General features: G+C 38.7%; 2 protein-coding genes and 1 long non-coding RNA gene across 4 annotated transcripts; 2 read left to right on the forward strand and 1 right to left on the reverse strand.

Moving 5' to 3' along the window:
• Positions 1-273: 273 nt before the first annotated feature.
• On the forward strand, positions 274-3167 carry LOC149096633 (uncharacterized). The gene is made up of 3 exons (XM_089281131.1): positions 274-651; positions 1727-2010; positions 2587-3167. The coding sequence occupies exons 1-3, from the start codon at positions 591-593 to the stop codon at positions 2671-2673; spliced, it is 432 nt and encodes a 143-aa protein (XP_089137257.1). The 5' UTR covers positions 274-590; the 3' UTR covers positions 2674-3167.
• On the forward strand, positions 3164-16973 carry LOC110069742 (uncharacterized). 2 transcript variants are annotated; one of them, XM_089281129.1, is made up of 7 exons: positions 3164-3917; positions 11679-11805; positions 12202-12474; positions 12999-13144; positions 13765-13885; positions 14412-14690; positions 15522-16973. In XM_089281129.1, exons 1-7 carry the CDS (start codon positions 3878-3880, stop codon positions 15826-15828), a joined length of 1293 nt encoding a protein of 430 aa, XP_089137255.1. In that variant the 5' UTR covers positions 3164-3877; the 3' UTR covers positions 15829-16973. The 2 variants fall into 2 exon arrangements, with proteins under 2 accessions (XP_089137255.1, XP_089137256.1); XM_089281130.1 differs by lacking the exon at positions 3164-3917 and adding an exon at positions 10039-10156.
• LOC149096634 (uncharacterized) lies at positions 6533-8110 on the reverse strand. Its single transcript, XR_016204546.1, has 2 exons — positions 7651-8110; positions 6533-6917 (listed from the first exon to the last, which is right to left on the reverse strand). It is a non-coding gene; the product is annotated as an uncharacterized LOC149096634 (long non-coding RNA).
• Positions 16974-19484: the final 2511 nt, after the last annotated feature.

Raw genomic sequence — 19484 nt, forward strand, 5'->3', positions numbered from 1 at the left:
CTAAAATTCGGACCAAGTTAGCATGTTAATCTGCAGAAATTAGCATGAATATTGCTAAATCCTACGTACTTTCAAAGCCATTTAACACCTTTACATTATCTTCCCAAATGATAGACGTTTCTGGCTTTATCAGTTTTGTGTATCTATCAAATCAGCTCTCCAAACAACTCCCTAATAAGCTGAAAGCAATTTCTTATTTCATTCCGGTCTAATATAATAGCAATAAGGACTCTTAGCAAACAATTGTCAGGCTCAAGAAGAAATAGTATTGGCTGGTATTTCACGAGACAGTAACATTTGCTTCTTAAAACATTTTTTTCTTCACGAATCGGGATTTAGCCTCATTTAAACCTAACTGATTGACAACGTTGGTTATGCTTGAGTGGACCCTCAAAATTGTGAGTACAATCTGAAATCAGTTCTCTGGGTTAGTTTCGGTAATTCTGTTTTTAGATCAGTGAATTTGAATATCATGCTTAGAGCTGAGCGAATGAATTCATAGCTTCATTTCATTTTAATTTGGGACTGGTTGATGTTACTTCTCAAAGCTGCTTTTGACTTTTCGTTTAGTGGTTTGCTTTCTATTGAGAATGCTGCTGGCTCACGCCTTGATTCTTTCAACGCTGTATTTTACATGTAGGTCAGAAGCAGGTGGGTGTTTTTTAACTTTCATTCATTAATATTTCTCCCTCAATTTATTCCCTATTTTTGGACGAAACGGGAGGTCTGGGAACGAATTGAGAACGAACTGAACCTTTTTCTACCTTATTGTTACTGTATTTTCGCGATTTTCAAATAATCGCGAAATTTAAGTCCCGCAGAAAAGATTTTCGCGAGATTTTATACCCTGCTATATAATTCTTTAATCAACGTCATCGTCACTTTACACATAATTATCTTGTCCATGTTCTCTATTTAAAGTTCGGCGTTCCAAAAAGTCTCCGCCTGAATCAATATCAGCTTCTTGCAGCGGTTCTTGTGAGATATCCTTGGTGCAGTCGTCAAAAAATCAATTCCTATCTGGCTTCTTGTAACTTCAGTATTTTGACAATTTTCGCGAAATTTAGTTCCTTTTAACGTCCTTTTCTGGCCAAATCGCGACATTTCAGTCTCACGAAATATCCCGATGCCATTTTCGTAAAGTTAATTTCCCACGAAAAGAAGTAACGATAAGAGAGGTATTCGATCGTTGCAGTCGTCTTACTGGTAGTGAGGACGCTTTGGGCAGGCTGAGAACTAAGAACTTTCGATATTTGGCAAACGTTCCTCACTCCAGAACCCGGTGGGGGGGGGGGGGGGGGGGGAGGGTGGACTCACATATAAAAGGACGGGAGTGCTCGTCGTATCTTCTAGGTGTTAAAAAGCGGTCTTGGTGTCTCTTAGGGTGTTCAGCCTCAAAAGGTCCACAGCGGGAACTTTAGCGGTATCTTTTAGGGTGTTGAGCCGAAAAGAATATGACAGGAGATAATGTGTTATTTTAGGATTGGTACCTCTTAGGGGTGAGAGAAATTTCAAGCCACACCCACAAAGCAGGATCTTGGTACCTCTTAGCTGTTCTTTTCAAAATTTCCAACGAGCACTCTGTAATTTGTATATGGGAGTTCCCCCCCCCCCCCCCCCACTCCCCGGGCTCCAGAGTCTTGTCAACTGGTGATTGTAACTTCCTGTTTCGTTGGAGGTCAAAACTAACGAAATATCCGGCTTATGTGTCATTTTCTTAACACAGATATTGAATCTACTTTTACTGCTCGCCTGGATGTTCCATGCTCTCCTCCCCAGATCTTCGACATCACGTTTAACGCGATCCTGATTGGCCGTGTGAATTCCAGACAGAAAGTGTTTTCAGAGCTGCAATGCATAGACGCATGCGTGCGCAGACACTCCTGCATAGCATACAACATGGAAATTGCGGGCTCAGGCTTCCAGTGCACAACTCTACGTATGATTGAAAGGACTGAAATAAAGGTGGGAGCAGCTTGCAGGATTTTTGACAGGAAAAGCATCGAGAAGGTCCGTAGTTTCATTTTATAGTTACAAATTATTACCGAAGAAGATTCCTCGTTATGTTTCTATACATTTGTTATGGCATAAATAAGTTGAGATGACTTGATTTAATATATAAAGATAGTTGTCCTTTCGCGATCAAGCTGTTTATTCTCGTTACCTGCAAGTTTGCATCTGTGTGGATATTTGTAGAAGAAAATAGAAGCTGATCATGATTTTTGGTGCCGGATACTCTCTTGATAGATGTTCTTCAGGTCACTGTATCTGCTAATAACTTTCTTAGGTTTCAGGCAAAATGCGTGATTTGTGATTTACCCACCCCTCCCTCGGTTCTCCTCAGCTGGGAAGTAAGAACAAAGTGGTACGCAGCTGGGTCCTCAGAGGCAGGAAATGTTTTCAACACTTAGAGAAACCCTCAGAGACATCAGAGATAACCAACTTTGTACTTGATAGAAAATTGCGGAGAAAGACCGCAAGGCGAAGAGGCTAGTAAGAAAGCCTCGGCCATATTCCTGGCACTTGATCTGTAGGTATTACATAAAGTGCTCTTATGTACTAAGTGCCTTTCATTTGTTTTTATAGTTCCTCTTCCAACGTGCTGAGTGTGACAGCGATTTTGTTCAGCAGAGATCTTTCACTTCATTCGTCACACCACCAGGCCCACAGTAATAATCGTGACTCCTTTTCACACAAGCGTGACAGTCACACAAATACAACGAAGGGCGGAAGTTGATGATTTTTTGTGTCGGGGCACTGTAATATTTTAGGAACGTTTCTCTTTAAAACTGAATTTCGCCAAATAGCTGTCAGCTATATTTAAAAGTGACTTACGTATTGCATTAGGTTCAATATGCCAGTGCATTGTCTTTTAAATTAGGTCTTTGTTAAATTTACTTTCAGTTTCGAATCGAATTCATGACGTGAAGTAATTTATAGCAAGTCACGGTGTTATGCAAGCTTTTAAGGAACGATTGCATGACAGAAATCTTTCTTTTCAGAATAAGCTACAATCCCCGACAAAAGTCTTGGCACGGTTGCCCACCTTTGCAGTATCTGTCAGGGAAATTTATCACTTCGGCCCCCTCCCCCCAATTCAATGTTGTTTATCGTGATGAAGTCGTCATTGCTCGTTTCCAACATTGTCGGGGGCGGCGGGGGGCGGGGGGGGGGGGGGGGGGAGATATTTCCCCATTCTAGTGATGTCATTACTTATTGTTTCCAAAATAGCTTGTCAACACATTTTCATGCAATCTGATCCAGCCGTGCGAAGGACTTTTGTCGTGGATTACAGTCTTCAGCTGCTGTTCACATTAATATTATGTATCCTGTAGATTCTCACTTGTCCAGATTTGAATTAAAACAAAAAATGATAAAACCTGACTTGTTTGACAAGTGGCGCGTAAAGTGACAAAACCTGACTTACAATTCATTCGGACCCTATTCGCTGTGGTAGTTTTACCGCAGAATTTTCGATTTGTGTTAAGCCTAATGTTTGATGATATCAGATATTGTCTCTTCATCTATCAGGTCATAAATTGTTAGTAACATTAGCTGGTGACGATCCAAAATGATAGCCGGACATTTTTCGCTTTCCGAGATCGGCTTTCTATTCGGCGTTGTTGAATTGAGCAAGTCTCTATCTAAACATCAACTCTTTTGCATGGGTTGATCATCGATAGGGGAGATAAGGGGTTCTCGAAAATCGACCGCCTTCCATTCTCTCAGGATTTCTAATGTTTTAAAAACATGTGATTCACTATTCACACCCTAGGCGAAGGAAACTTGAAGGGGTAGACCCCGGCTGTCCACTTCATAAAAATCTCCTGAGAGGAAATTAGTTTAGTTCGCGCTCTTCTACTTGTTCGGATGAAACATGAAGAGTATCAAGTCGCTATCGCTGCTTTTCGTATTTGGTGAGTATTATTTGAGCTTTTATTTAACTCGCTTATTATTAGCTCTAAATCTTAGCAATACTGTCCAGTATTGGATCCATTGTATGTACTATATTAAACGTTTCGTTTTTATGCGGTGGTTCCTTGTACTACCGGAGTAATATTCTTGCCCTTCAGTCAAGAGGTCGCTGCTAACTTTATGTGTCGCCGTTGAATACAGTGTTATACGTTCTTCACCGTTTGCGCTTATGAAAGAAACATTAACGGCGTGACTGACTAGTTTAACTTAATAAAATCAACATCTTCACTAAACAATATATTTTACAACTGAGCGGTGTCGGAAATTGAAACTAATTGAAAACTCGTTCTTCTTTACCTACTAAGCATGTTTCCATGGTTTAACCATATTTATTACTGAATGAAAATCAACGAGGTTAAATAAGAAGCACAGTTTTATCAGATCACTTTAAATGAGTCCCCACTTTCGATTCTGTCACGGGAACTTTAATTTCACAAATCCATGCAAGCAAAATGTTAATTAATTATAAGTGCAAGAAAAGTTTTATATAGTTAATTAAACAGTGCTGGTGTGAGTCAGTGGGCCATTAATCATGTTGAGTAACTGTCCTAACTTTCAAAAAAAAAAATACAGAAAATAGATCAATCAGGAAAATGTGTTCTCTTTCTTAGCTGTTTTAATTTAATTTTCGATCTCAACTGAAAGAAATGCTTTACTTAAAGTGCACCTAACACCAAAAATTTTTTTTCGCTAAAATAATAAAGCTTATTTTGTGGAGTAATTTGGCGCAAAAATTTTTCGATTTGGTTAAATCCTCGAATTTCTTTGCCCCTTCGAAACCGAGTTTCCAATGGTTCGCGACCGCGCATGGGGAATCTGGGGAGAGTTAAAGCTGTGACGTCAATTCCAGAACGAATGCTTCGGCTGTCCCAGTCAAGTCTTTTATTTTGTCCGAGTGTAGAAGCCTTTTTGCAGCACAATTTCTTTCGCTGGGACTCTGCAGTCGACCGATTTCTGTTTTTACTAACAATGTCTTCTAATTCGTCTGATTCTGAAATGAGCTTTGACTCGGAAAACTCTGAAATTTATTATATCGCTGAAGAGAATGACCGCTCACGCTTACAATGTATCAACATCACAAACTGAATAGTCAAACGGTGACGACCGAGCTGATTTGTATGCTGACTACTCTCTGGCCAATGGAGAATGGACAGCCAAATACCAGGAGGTGAATGCTGACAAAGAACTCGAACGAGCTCTGATGGACAGATTCGAAGGCAACGATATGTAGAAGCTTAAGTCGAAGAGTGATACTAGTAAGACTGTAGCGCGTGGCGCGTCTTTACTATCTTCGCGCCTTCTTTGATCTCGCACTAATATACTTTCGTGATAACAGTCTAGTCCGTTCACTTTCTCAAATTATTTTAACTTCATGCGTTCAATGTAGATCAAAATGATTATCCCATGACAGTGTTTGTGTTCTTTACGTGCAAGTGTAGAAATTGTAGCGTCGCTTCCCCTCAAAACATCAACGAATGTTATGGTTGTCAAGGCTCAAAGAAGAGTGATCTTGCTCTTGAAGATATTGGCGCTGATGTTATCTTAAAGTATGTTACTGAATATCCAGGAATTAAACCTGTAGGCCTTCAGAAATGGAGTTTAAGATTAGTAGCGGGCAAATACAAAACTAAAGGGAAGCAAACCTATCATCAAACTGGCAGCAAAGAGAGGTAATTCAGGCATGCATATGGCTGTATAAAATAAAAAAATGTTTCCGAATCCCTCTTTACATGCATGCACACAACATTTTACTTAACAGTGATCCTTCCAATTTACAAGTGTAGTTGTGAAACGATCAGTTACATGTACAAACAAATCATTGTAAAGTTCCTGAGTAAGAGGGGGGTAGCTAGGGGGTTGGTTATGTTATTGCAACCTTTGGTTGGTCAAGTGTGAATTATGATTAGTGTAAACCCGTTTAGTCCTGTATCACTGTTACAAACATGCTTTAGTGATTCTCAAACAATATTGTTACTTTTTGTGATTTCTTCATTGAGCTTTGTTTTTAGGTATCCTGCCCTATCCCGCCGCCACCCCCCCCCCCCTTCCCTCACCATAAGATGCCCACTGCTAGAAAATTTTTTTCCATTAATCTTTTTTAGTTACGAAGTGTTTCATACTAAGAGTTCTCAAGGCTGGTGTATGGGATGTTGGGGAACAAGAGGATTCCTTTATGTAGCAATAATATTATTAGAAAGGAATTTTCAGTTGAAAAGAATGAAAGCTCTGAATGATTTGACTTTCATGAGGAATTTGAACAAAACTAGAGTGGGCTTGATATTTACTGTATTTATTTTGACAAACTGCAACACACACTGTTCTACAACTGTAGAATACTGCAAAAATATGGCATTTGTTCAGAAACATATCAGTCTTATTCACCTGGAGACCAACAGCTTACTGAACTATTGATTCATAGACATAGACAGTTTGTTTTACTCGAACAACACACTAATAAAAAAAGGCCCATGAAACATCAAAAGGACCCCTTTTTCTTCGCTTGTGCTTAGAAATGTGAGTTATTTTAATCCTGTGTTACAAACTGGAAGCAGCTGCCTTTCTTTCTTTTATTGTCAAGTGGAAAATTTAATGTTTGTGTCCCCTCACTGACCATTTACATGTTGCAATCAACCTGGACAACAATAAAATTATGTTATTTATTTATTTATTTATTTATTTATTTATTTTTGATTCTGTATTCTTTAATCTATTTCCTGGCAAACAATGACAAGCTAAGTAATAATATGGCTCTGTCTCACAAGGACTGGAAACTACCAAATTCACAAATCTGATTGGCTGAAACTGATATTGAAAGCAGACTAGATCTTCCCATCTAGACCGACATCTAGACTGGTAATGCTTTGCAGTGAAAAAGTTGTAAACTAAAATGCAAAATCATTGTTTTCTTCTAACAATACTTATTTATGGAAGTGCCAAAAAGCCTGATGAGAAAGAAAAAGCAAAGCAAAATGTCAGTTAGTACAAACCAGTTACATTAAAAGAATTAAATTGTTCTTGTTTGCAAATTATAGTAAACATCTTATTAACCAAGCTTAGTCAGTCTGTATGGGAGAATCATAACCTCGGTCGTGTTTACAGACCTCGCCGCATTTGGTCCTCAGTCAAGATTCTCCCATACCTACTGCTCAGCTAATACGAGCTAAAAAATGATGATGATGATGATGATGATGATGATAATGATAGTAATAGTAATAATAAGAATAAGAATAAGAATAAGAATAAGAACAACAACAACAACAACAACATCGGTTCAATGATGGCTTTTCTACAGTGCAGCAAGTTACAGATGCATTGTTATGGACACAACCATGCACCTGTAAAAAATACAATTTAAGTCCACAAGCCTCATGCAGAAACAGACTCATACACAGACAGCTTGAAATTGTTGTGGTCCTGGCCGAAGTATGTTCTCTGTATATTGATAATACCCACATGTAAAAAGGGCTCTGAACATATAAACTAATTCTAAGCCATCCTCGCTTGAATGTCTCCATGGCCACATTTGTTGAACGGTGGGTCTTCCAAACTAGTGTGCTTGCTCGCATGACTTTCTTGCCCACAATACCCTTACAGATTTCTTTTTCAAAGAATTGAACCAGGAAGGAAACTAACATGCAAAGGTAGGTAACATTTGCTCAGAAAAAAATATCTCACCATTCTTCTGTATCTATCGGCTGTGCTGACTGACTGCTGCTGTTTATCAGATCAGATCGATGCAACAACGGCTGCATGAATCGATGGAAAAGCGGTTATTCCAAATTCGTCTCACTTAAGCCATGGAATCAGCAAAATCCCTTTCTCTCGCTGAAAATCCAGGCGTCGAGCGAAATCATCTTGTTTGAAACGCTTAGAACAGATCACCAAACTCAGACGCCACTCACTTTGCAAGTTTCGCTTTCACGAAATCGATCCATCGCTTTGTACGTTTCTTCTGTTCAGGACCATCATCTCTCCATAAAACGGTATGGCATGAAGCGCAGTACCTCCTGTACGTTTGCTGTGTTGCTACATCCCACTACAACGCACCTGGCTGACATTTTTTCGAACTACTTTCCCAGCCTTTCCCCACAGAAACAAGTCAATATGCGAATTTACAAAATCACCGTGTTCTGGATTTGACGTCACATCCGGCCCTCGACGCATGCCCCGTTAAACTCGGTCGTGAACCAAAATGGCGGCGTTTTGACGTACTTTGACGAGCCATAGAAAATCAAAGATTTAACTAAATCGAAAAATTTTTGCGGCAGAGTACTCCACAAAATAAGCTTTATTATTTTAGCGAAAAAAAATTTTGGTGTTAGGTGCACTTTAACTGCTGGAATATATTCGCGAAACTGCCGCAGCATTGTCAAGTGTTTCTAGCACCCTGTCGTCTCGGTGAATATACCACTGTAATACATCCCTTGACATTGCATTTGGACTCCGTTTCGCGAAGTAGCGATTGGAATGGCAGTTTCAGTTTCTTAGAATGTACACCTCACTTCTCAGGCAAAATAATTTCTTCCTTAAATTATCTATGCCTAGGATTTGAGTGGCGCATGTAGCAGTGAAGATATATTTATTACAATTTTGAGCTTTTTTTTTTCGTGGCTGTTTCTTTCCCGGATTCAACTGTAAAACGTCGTGTGACTGTGAGCCGCACTCGCAATTGTGGAAATGGTAACACGATTCAGTTAAAAAGTCTGTAGTTTGCAGTCTGCATTCTACCCTCAGTCTGCATTTTACCCCCAGCCTGCAGTCTGCAGTCCACAGTCTGCAGTCCGCAGTCTGCGTTTTAGCTTTACAGTGACCGCACTCGCACAATGTGCAGTTTTCAGTCAAAAAGGCAAAAAGCACTTCAGTGTTATTTTGAGCGTAATACATTGAAAAAAAGTTTGCTAGGTGGTGGGTTTAGTATGAGGACTGTAATTACATGTTTCGTTTCAGCGTTTCAGGCATCTGAAACGAAAGTGATTTGAATATAAATGACTTAATGTATACTAATGAAGGACCGATCAATGACAACTGCATTCGATGAACCATAACTGTCTGATTTTTCAATAACGGGAAATGTCACAGCTATTAATACAACTCTTTAGACAGTCATACATTAAAAGAAAATCACTTTCTTGTTTATTTTTGAAAGTTTAAACCGTGTATATACAAATTCGCGTGCGCACGTGCTCTTGCGTACGTGCGGAACCGAAACCGGAAAATTGAATTGTCCGGAAGGGCGTGTAAAAAATACTGCCGTTTTCGAGGACTGCATGTAAAAAAATATATTTTTCTTTATCTCTCCAGTATTTCCAAGTAATAATTATGATAAAAAAAAAATGCTATACAAAACAAAGAGAAAAACGTCGAAAACTTATTGAAGGCTTGAAGAACAACTGTATAATATTTATATCAAGACTTGAAGTGCAGGCTTTAAATGGAGTAAGATTGAGACGTACTAGACCCAACTTAAAATTAAGTCGTCGGAACTGCATGTGAGAGCGGGAAATTTACCTTGAAATAAAATTATATAGTACTTCAAAGGACAGAGGTACATATCCCACGAAAAGAAAACTGAGCAATCATTTGAGAGATACACTGAACGGCTAAGGTTGACAGCATTCCCCAAATAACGCCTCCGTCGACACAATTCATTGACGTCTATTTTGGTAATTTTTTGGGCTTTGTAAGCATCTTTCACGGTTTCACTTTCTACTTGTGCAACGTCAGCTAGTTGTGGATGTAACTGCCGGCTGGCCAGAGTTAACTTAATTACTCTTGTTTTCTCTATCTTCTACATTCCTATAATACGTTACTTCGCAATTAGCGATGCAATAGCAAGACTTACAGTGATTATCGATGAATCAAGGGGTCTCATTCGAAAATTCGTTTTGTGCGTTATGAAATGATGACGCCGGTTACCAAAACTAAATAAAAAACTGATGACGAAGGTCCTGTTTTAAAATATTCATGTATGCGGCCTGTCAATCCATAACGGCAACCAAAGAATAAAACTATTACTAAAAATAACTATTACCGGACTAATGGGGGTTTCCCAAGTTTCCCAAGTACTTGTATAGAGTCTATACTTTTGTAAACCGAGTCATTGAAGTGCGATCGACTGTTCACTTCGTCTGTACTTTGAGGTGCAAGATGAATCACAAATGTCTACAATTTGTTTTCCTAGGTGAGTAAGATAGTTTTACTTTCTAAGCTAAGGGTGTCGATATAGCATTTTATCAGTTTAGACTTCATTTGTTGGACAAATATTTTAATATGTGGTTTCAACAACTATTAGCGGCTATTCGAAAAGCGCTTGCGGTGAATATGGCTCGTACACTTTTGAGAGGGCGTTTATACACCGGAGTCTTTAAATTGATAGCCGTTATTTATGCCGGTATTCTGTATGTGCTGAGTCATGTGGGATTAATAAACAAGCAACTCGGTTCAATATCATTGGTATATTTACCTCGCTGTTTAAAACTCCATTTGGTAAATCGATAAACCAATTAATTCCCATTTATGAGCAGTTTTAACCCTCGGACAGCTGTGATTTTCACTGATTTAATACCTGCCTTCCAATAAATATCTGCAAGTTGTCTTTTTCTGCAAATGACAGCCTAACACCATGTTTTTGTATCCCTATCTCGGCCACCAGTTTTATTGTTTAGGGATGAATTTTGAATATACTACATCAATTATCTTTGTAAGCGAAAACTGCATTGCAAGCACCTTTTTGTAAGAACCTCTGTCATGTTATGTACTGAGTTTCGTTTCAGTCGCGTTTCAGTTCTCTGGGATTACAGTTGATGTACATAAAACCCGGAATATTTCCTCTTTACAATGAACTTTAATGCAAGTTTTTAATGGAGACAGCGAAAAGTAATAATGAACGTGACTCACTAAATCTGATAAATTCGTGACTTACTTATAGCGATATTTATCACGTAGGAACTTAAAATTTCCATGGCGGGAATTCAACATAAAACAAAAACGGGAATTAAACATCCTTGCGAGACTGTTTTGGAATCTCTACCCCTCAGAATTAAGTGTTTGCCCAACAATATCTTTAAGAAAGAATACAAATGCCACCTTCTGAATAATCAGACTTGATTTTGCTGATGCTGCTATGTTTTAATTTGTTGCTTGGTTTTGCTCTATTATACATCATAATCGTGATAATATATATATGAGTGAATGTAGTGTATGTATGTTGTAATAAAGTGTATCTAGATCTAGCTTAGCTAAACTTATTCTTTTTTTACGCTGCCATTTCCTTGACCATGGTGGTATTCAACCAGAAAGCTCTTGCTACTTTGGTCGCCGCTCACTGATATAGAGTGTATGCACATGACGTCATGGCAGCCATATTGGTGTTCCAAAACAATAAAACGGCGGCCATTGCTGTACCAAACCAATCCTGTGGGAGTTGCTCTTTTCTTATGTGAAGACTTTCTTTTGTTCCAATAAATTTGCATGGTTGCTGGACACTTGAGTGAATACGCTCTATAACTTTTGTTTCTTTACCGCTTCATTTTCGTAATATTTTACTCTTTTAGGAACTTTACCTTGTAAAAATGAATGTAAATACCCTACATAGTGTAAACAACGAATTGAATTGAATTGAATTATATAAGAAATTGCCACCATGAGGATTCGAGCGCAAATTCCCTTGATATTTAGCTGTATTTTTGTCTCTTTCTTTCTAGTTTTGTTTTGTTGTGGGGCAAAGTTGGTCAGCTCTTGCACCCAAGACGAATTTGACGAACAGGCTAAGGCCTGCTTGATGAATGAGTTTTTTAAAAGCATCAAGGAAAAACCCAAGCAAGACTGCAGGTGAGTGTTGGAAGCCGTATACTTGCTGATACTACAACTAGCTGGCTAAGTTCGATCCCTGCCAGGGTTTTATGTGTTATGTTCTTGGACAATACAATTGGCTCTCACAGTGCCTCACCCAACCGAGGCGTACAAATGCTACATTGTTGATTAGGACAACCTATGCAATGCCGACGAGTTCCTCTGACGATATGATTAGTAGCTAATTCACTGTTACAGCACCATGTAACAGGTGTTTTTGATACAAGGAGAGCGCGGAACACAAAGAACCTGGCAACGAGTTGGTGTTATCACGCATTAATCGCGCATCAATATAAGTTGACCGTTGACAATACGATTAGGTCGGCTCAAATGTTCAAGATCTTTAATTTGCTTCTGCATTTCCCATGATTTCAGTGCAGCATACACTTCCATGGTAAACTGCATCAATAGTGTTTTTTATGGATGCAAGAACAGCACAGACCCGAAAACCCTGACAGAAATTGCCTCCAGAGCGCGAGCAGTCATTGGCTCGGAAGATTATTTCTGCAAAGACGGCATGTTAAATTCCTTCAAGGGAGTCAACCTGCAGTCCGACTGCCGGAAAAAAGCAACGAAAAAAGTGAGGAACTGTGCTGCTTCCTTCCACAAGGAATTTAGCGAAGACAAGGCAAGCCCTTCCCTATGCAGGTTAGTTACAGACCTCGGTTAAAAGTGTAATTCTCCTCAAGTATTGCTTTACGGTTTTTTATGTTAGCTATGAGAATTTGGGGTGGATCAATATGATATCCTCTCTGTTCTTCTCGTCACTTGAGCAATATGTGGCTTGATGCTACTCCTTCGCTGACCTCCTCTAAGTAATTCCCACACCAAACTAGAAGATTCACCGGCTTTCGGATTGGCTATCTTCACTCTGATTGGCTAAAAATCCTTCATAACCTTTCCTTTGATTGGCTTAAAAACCTTCTTAACCTTTCCTCGGATTGGCTTAAAAAATCTTCCTATAACCTGTCTTCTGATTGGCTTAAAAACCTTCCTAACCTTTCCTCTGATTGGCTTAAAATCTTCAGTATTTTGAAAGGGTGCTAAAGCTCTGTAAAATCAAATTAAAAACAAAGAGTAAAAAAAGCTGTTTTTCGTTCCCTTTCTCTGTCTAATGCCACTGTGATGTTTTATTATTATTATTATTATTATTATTATTATTATTATTTTAGGAAATACACGAAAGCCAAGAGCTGCGTCAAAAAAGTTCTTGAAAAATTCTGCAGCAAAACAGAGGGAACACGGTATATTTTAAAGATATTCCAAGACCCGTTCAATCCTTACTGTCCCGGAAGCGTCGACAGACGGAAGTCATCAGGTTAGATCTGATCTATCGGTTACTATGAGAATAGATGAGACCTTTTTAATTTAATAGCCCGCAAAACCATCTTTTCAGAGACCATGACTAGTAATGTAGCAGTACTAAACTACTTTGGTGAATTTTGTCTCTCAGAAATATATAAGCCATATAATAGTTAATTGCATTTTAAGCTGCACGAGGAGTCAGTGCATGGCAACACGTGAATTCTTTTCTCGCGCGTAAATATGTTTCGCTTTTCAATTTGCTTGAAGAGTCCTTAAATTATCTTTTGCTCAGTACTTTCCCTAATAACTTTCCCAGTGCGAAATCGAGAAATAATATTCTAGCAGAGCAACTATCACACCTGACGGAAAGGAAAATTGCTGGCGGGGAGGGGGAAGAGTTCGGGGGGCTCGGTCGGTCCCCCCTTAGTTTTAAAAAATGATACGTTATAACACGCTGACTTGGCCTCGGAATGCCGGAAATCCCATTTCCAGGGACCTCAATTTCAAAAACAGGGAACCATCTTCCTCCTGTATCCACCCCAGCATCGATATTTGACAGAAAAGAATACTTCGAGTAGTCTTTGCTTGAAAGCTATCTGATAAATTGCCCCCTTTTTTTGTTTTGTTGCACAGTTCCGCGGAGCGCCCCAAATCCTTTTGGAACATGTTCAGTGCGGGAATATTTCATTCTCACTAGAGTCTGCATGCGACGCTTTATACAGACACTGCAAGAAAATCCCAAGAAGCCTTGCAGGTTGGTATACAGCTTTTAAATTGGCTTCGGGAATGGGAGGGAAGGGGGATATTGCTGCAAAATTTGGCTGCAACATTCCCACTTTCAACAATGCATTTAGCTCGAGTGGCTCAGGGCGCTGGATTTGAAATCTGGAGGTCCCTGGTTCAAATCCTCTGCCCTACCGCTATCTGGATTTGTTCTCGGTAATCCCGAGTTTAACTCCTCGACCGCGTTGTGTAATATTTGGTTCAGTTTATAGACCGTGTCCCGAATACGCCATTTCCGGATTACCTTTTGTCTCTGTGTCAAAACAAGTCGTCGTGCGAAACCATTCATGTGACTGATGTGTTTCCCATACAGGTTAATTTTTCATGCAAATCAAACTAATTTTCATCTGAGTGATTTTGTACGAGGAATCGCTTTGAAATAAACTGAGGGACAAGATACCTCGGAAGCAGTCTATTAGCAGAGCAGCGGTGCTCAATACATTTGACACGTAAATAAAGTTATTTAAGTTTCAAGTTTTATGTTGTTGTTGTTGTAGAGCGGTGTTCACTACAAAGCTTCATAACTGCGCAAAAGAAATGGCACTTCACTGTAGCAAAAATGAATCAAGCTACGTCAAGCAAAGCATTGAAAGATCATTCGCTCGCAAACGAGCTTTTCAACAACTCAAATTCTGCGACGGCATCAACTTTCAGCTGTCTTACCCATCACTGAAAGACAACAATTGTAAGGAGACCTTCTTGTTGGAGAAACATAAATGCGAGAAAGACTACGTCAAGTCTTATAAAACGAATAAAGCAGACAAGACTTTATGCCGGTAAGTTGTTTTTTAATTAATGTTTCGTTTCAGGAGTGAAAATCGCGTTATTTTGTCTAGCTGAGTGCGTAAAAGTATGGTCTTAACATAAAACAGTGCCGGAAAGCTATAATGAAAAGTTAACATTCAAATGGACATTTATTTGACAAGTATTGAGTAGTTTTTAATTTAGAGTCGAAAACTCTCAGTAGGTAGACGTAACAAACGTAAAATACACAACGAACCAATGAGAATACGAAGCAAATACACAAGATTGGCGAGATTGACGTCAAGCGCGGGAAAATGTGCGTTACCGCGCAGTTGGTTTTGGTTTCGCATCATTCTGATTGGCTGAGTAAAGGCGTGAGTTTCTTAAACCAATCTCAGTGCAACACAGAAGCAATTAAGGGTGGACCATTTAACTTTTGATGGGTGAGGGGGTGTTGTAGGAGATTTAATAATGACACAAATTTTTAAAACCCTTACCTGGACTAGGAATTTTTTTTCCTCGGAACGCGTATGTTCATGATATTTTTTTTCTCCATGTAGCATGTTTTTTTTTTGTTTTTTCCGCTCACTGAATCTGATGTGTGATAATTTTTTCCGGCAGTGGTCGTATGCATGAATTTTTTTGGTACAAGTATGCTTAAAGAATATTTTTTCAAAACCACCCACCCCCCCCCCCCCCCTCCTCGTCAAACGTCCAATGGCACATCTCTTACGGATTTCTTCAGCCACCCACTAGAAATATGCTCTTTTGCAGACTTCCGATGAAACATAGTCCGACCACACATTCAGCACTTTACCTGCTCATATCCCTGCTGACTTTAGATTTTATTGATTCTTTCACAGGAAATACGCAGAAGCCAAACGTTGCGCCAAAAATGCAACTCTTGTCCTTTGCAAGAACACGCCACAACTTCGCGATGAGGTTAACTTTCTTTACGATAGATTTAACCCCTTCTGTGTTTATTTATCCGACCCACCGGCCAGGCCTGGGGAACGTTTACCGCGCGAGTCTGGGACTCGGCGTCCTCCCAAAGCCAGCACTGTACCCTTTATAAGAAGACGTGACAGCATCTCCAGTGCATCTCAGTCAATCACTGCTAAATTCTTTAGTTTTGTTGCGCCCTTGTGCCTTCTCTTTTCATTCTTTTAGAATTTTTGGTTCCTTGAAGACCATGAATAGAGACAAGATTACCATAGTACTGTTAAGAAAACAGAGATAATCCTAAAGTTCCATGGAATTGTCAGAGAATTCTTTGATAGAAATGTGTTTTGACAAAGAATAAGAACTTTATTGAATAACCGGAAGTACACTAATTTGTAGTGAAGTAAAGTTCTAGCAGAGCTAGATCATATTAGTTTACACACGTTCCGTTGGTTTCAATGACAAACATTAATTTTAATACATATACAGTTATTATGCTTTAAGTTATATGGTTTAAGCAGGTGTTATTTGCCTACTTGATTAGTAACAAATGAGATCAGTACTGTACTGTTCTAAGTTAAACTGAAAAATATTTAATTTTATTCGTAAATAGACCAACACAGAACATAATTTTATATGCCGGTTACGAACAATATGCTAGTTCAGTAAGCAGACGTTTCTTCCATTACGTTGTAAGATCAGGGAACGCGGAGGGGGAGGGACTGGCAGGGCTGTAGCCCTACCACTTTTAATGCTGGTATTTATTTTCTAGGGCTCCTGATGGCGTGCAAATGCAAGATAATTGGAGAAACACTACTGACTTTAACGTTTAGATGTATTGGCCAGATTTTTTTTAGCCCTACAACTTTAAAATGGTCTCCGCGGTCCCTGAAGATTTATACTCGTTCTTATACTCGCATCCGTGTGGGCTATGCCAGTTCCAACTATAAACCTCCACATATTTATTGTAGTTTTTTATGAATTTTATCCCGGCACTTATGATGGCAAATTAACGAAGTAGTTAAGTTAATAGATTTTCCTAACAAATAGTTTTGGTCGAAACACGAAGAGAGGCTGCGAGCCTCGATAACCTCGCGGTTCTGTTAGCCTCCATGCACAAACTTTATACCATTGTCACCTTTAATTGTTATATATGTATCTTTTTTTTTTTTTGCTAATATTGTAATTTCAAAATGCAAGTGCAAAATATAGTGAAGTTGAAGTTGAAGTTGAGCCTGTGACAAGCTTTAATTCTAATGAGGAACTGGGGATGAAACACGGACTTGAGGGAAAGGCAGACTTCTTAATCAATATCTGGAATGACCAATCAGAGACGATAATAAATTCAAGCATCAGCTAAAAGAACTAATAAACAGCGTCTTCTATGCGTTCTTTCCTAGGCTCTCCTCTTCTTATCCTCTCCCCAGATTCTCCTCGGATTATTTCGCCTTACGCCACTTTCTCTTTCTGTTGATATCAGATTCCAGATTCATGAGTTTCACGAGTCCTGGGTTAATGTCAAAACATCCCGGAAACTTTAACCGATATCGAATTACGCTGTCGATTTGCTGTAATGTATTCAGTTTTTGCTATTAAAAGATATTTTCATACACTGTGGTTATCGAATAGTCAGAATAGTTGCCCAGTAGATAACATAATTGATCAGCAGTTTCGTTATCTTGTTGTACCTTGGAGATAAATGAGTTAAAATAAAGTTGAACTGTAAACTCTGAATTCCTTGGGGCGAGTCGAGGTTGACAAAGTATGGAAAAAAGCCCTCTGAAGACCCTCTGAAACAAACCTTTAATGAGGCCAAAATCCAGTAACAGTCAGATTTGCGTTGACATGGATCCGAATGAAATGAGCTGCTCTGTGAGAAACGTACTCATTTCCATAATTTACCCTCAAGCCGGTCTGTTCCCTTTAATTACATTTTCTTTATCTTCCGATGTCCGACAAAGGGACAAATACCCTGGGGACATTTTCTGAACTCTGTACGCGCTCCTTTCCGGGAAAGAGCATCATATGGGAGCGGCTACCCAGCTATCTGATTTCAATGATCGGGGACTTGTTTGTAGAAGGAATCTTTGCTTGTTCGTGGTAGATACTCGATCATTTTAAACGAAAAACTACCATCAGCTGCCTCTGTGGTTAGGGAAGAGGGTCGAACCTAATTTATCAGTACATAATCTTTAAATTTAACTACCGCGACCTAGCTACATGTACTTTCGCCATTTTTGGTTTCAGCGGTAGTTTGACAGGAACACATCACACTTCTTTATGGGAGCGTTTAACTTTGTGCTTAGAGTAGCCTAAGGTTTTGTTGTCGTAGAACTGGTTTATTATTTTCGCTGTTACGTATTTTCGGTGTATCAATTGCAAAATTTAACGCTCGAGAAGGTAATGAATTTTGTAGTTTGCTATCTTCGTGATCCTATGAAAATTCCAAAAATAGAACACTGCTGTACTCTTCCAAACTGGACACCTGTTCTTCGGAAAACATTCAGATTTGGGTTATAGCTTTGTGTTTCGGAGTTTCATCTGTCGCTTTTTTTTAGAGTTAAATGTAAGTTGGGAGCGAAGGATAGATACAACAACATAGTTTTATCACTTAAACTAAAGTTCTTATAGCATGCGGATGCGTCTTGCCATGGAAATTAATGAGATGATTAGGTAACTTACGTAGGTTGTTAGCGACGGTTGCCAGATTTCTCAATCTTTAAATTCACAGCTGAGCTCAGAATGTTTATCTAGTCATGTTACTATTTGTCAGTACCGTGATATTTAACTTCCCCGCTGTTCAATCAATTTTTTCAAACAATTCTTTCACAATCAGGGGAGATATTTAACACGAATAAATGTTATTACAATAATATTCTACTCCTACAAAAGTGTATTTTTCATTTAGTCTAAAATAGACTTAATAAGAAACGTAAAGCCAAAAAACGTGATGGTAAATTGTTTGACGTTGATGGTAAAAAAGCCAATTTGAATTTTGATTAAAAATAAGATATTAATATTTTTGTGAAACCAATAAAAATATTGTCACTTTGTGGTAGTGATATGAAACCATGTAGAAGTTGCAGCACTCAGTTCATCAGAATTAGCTGTTTTGTTTGCTCCAATAATTTTTATATCTTTGAATTTAAGCTTAGTCTCAGCAGCAAATTTTGATATCTGGGCTTCACAATAAAGTAGGAATATTGTCTCTATTTTCCATTAGTCAGTGCGTGCTAGGCCAATGAGACTCCAAGAGAAGTTTTCAAGTTTAAGATAATGAGAAACAGAATATTTCTGATAAGTTTGTGATTGGAACAGTTAATTTCAAGTAACTAGGATATCAAGACTTCTTAAAATCATTTGCCAAGAAGCAACATTTTAAAAGAATACTTTTTTCGCAGGAAATCCAGATAATGTATGCTTACTCTTCTGCAATGTTTGATAATTTTGCTACACATACTTTATCCTGGTTGATTTGTAAAGTTAACTTGATTTGAAGGAAAATGTCTAAAATTGTGTGCATTTGTTCCAGCTAAAATGTACCTGAAGGTTCTTGTGGTCTTAGTTAAGCCAGTTTTAAGTTGGTGGGTATGCAGTACATGTATTCTTTGCTCAGCTTTATTTTGATTGAGAAGAGGTAGCTTAGACAAAACTGGCAATATCCTGGAGTTGGGTTTTTTTAAGTGAGCATTGCAGAGAATTTTCTTTTACATGATCCTTGAGGAGGTCAATTTAGCCCAGGGGGACTCCTACAATGAAGGTTTGGGGCTGCTCATCCTCTTGCTTAGGGGTGTAAATCACAGATATTAATCTCATTTAGCGTGTTCAGGCTGAAATCATACATACTTGTACATGTACGTGTACTTTTTAAATCTGAGTACTAG

This window comes from Orbicella faveolata, unplaced genomic scaffold (assembly GCF_042242905.1).
Source record: "Orbicella faveolata isolate gen_17 unplaced genomic scaffold, um_ofav_v1 contig_48, whole genome shotgun sequence".
In the NCBI taxonomy this organism is placed as follows: domain Eukaryota; kingdom Metazoa; phylum Cnidaria; class Anthozoa; order Scleractinia; family Merulinidae; genus Orbicella; species Orbicella faveolata.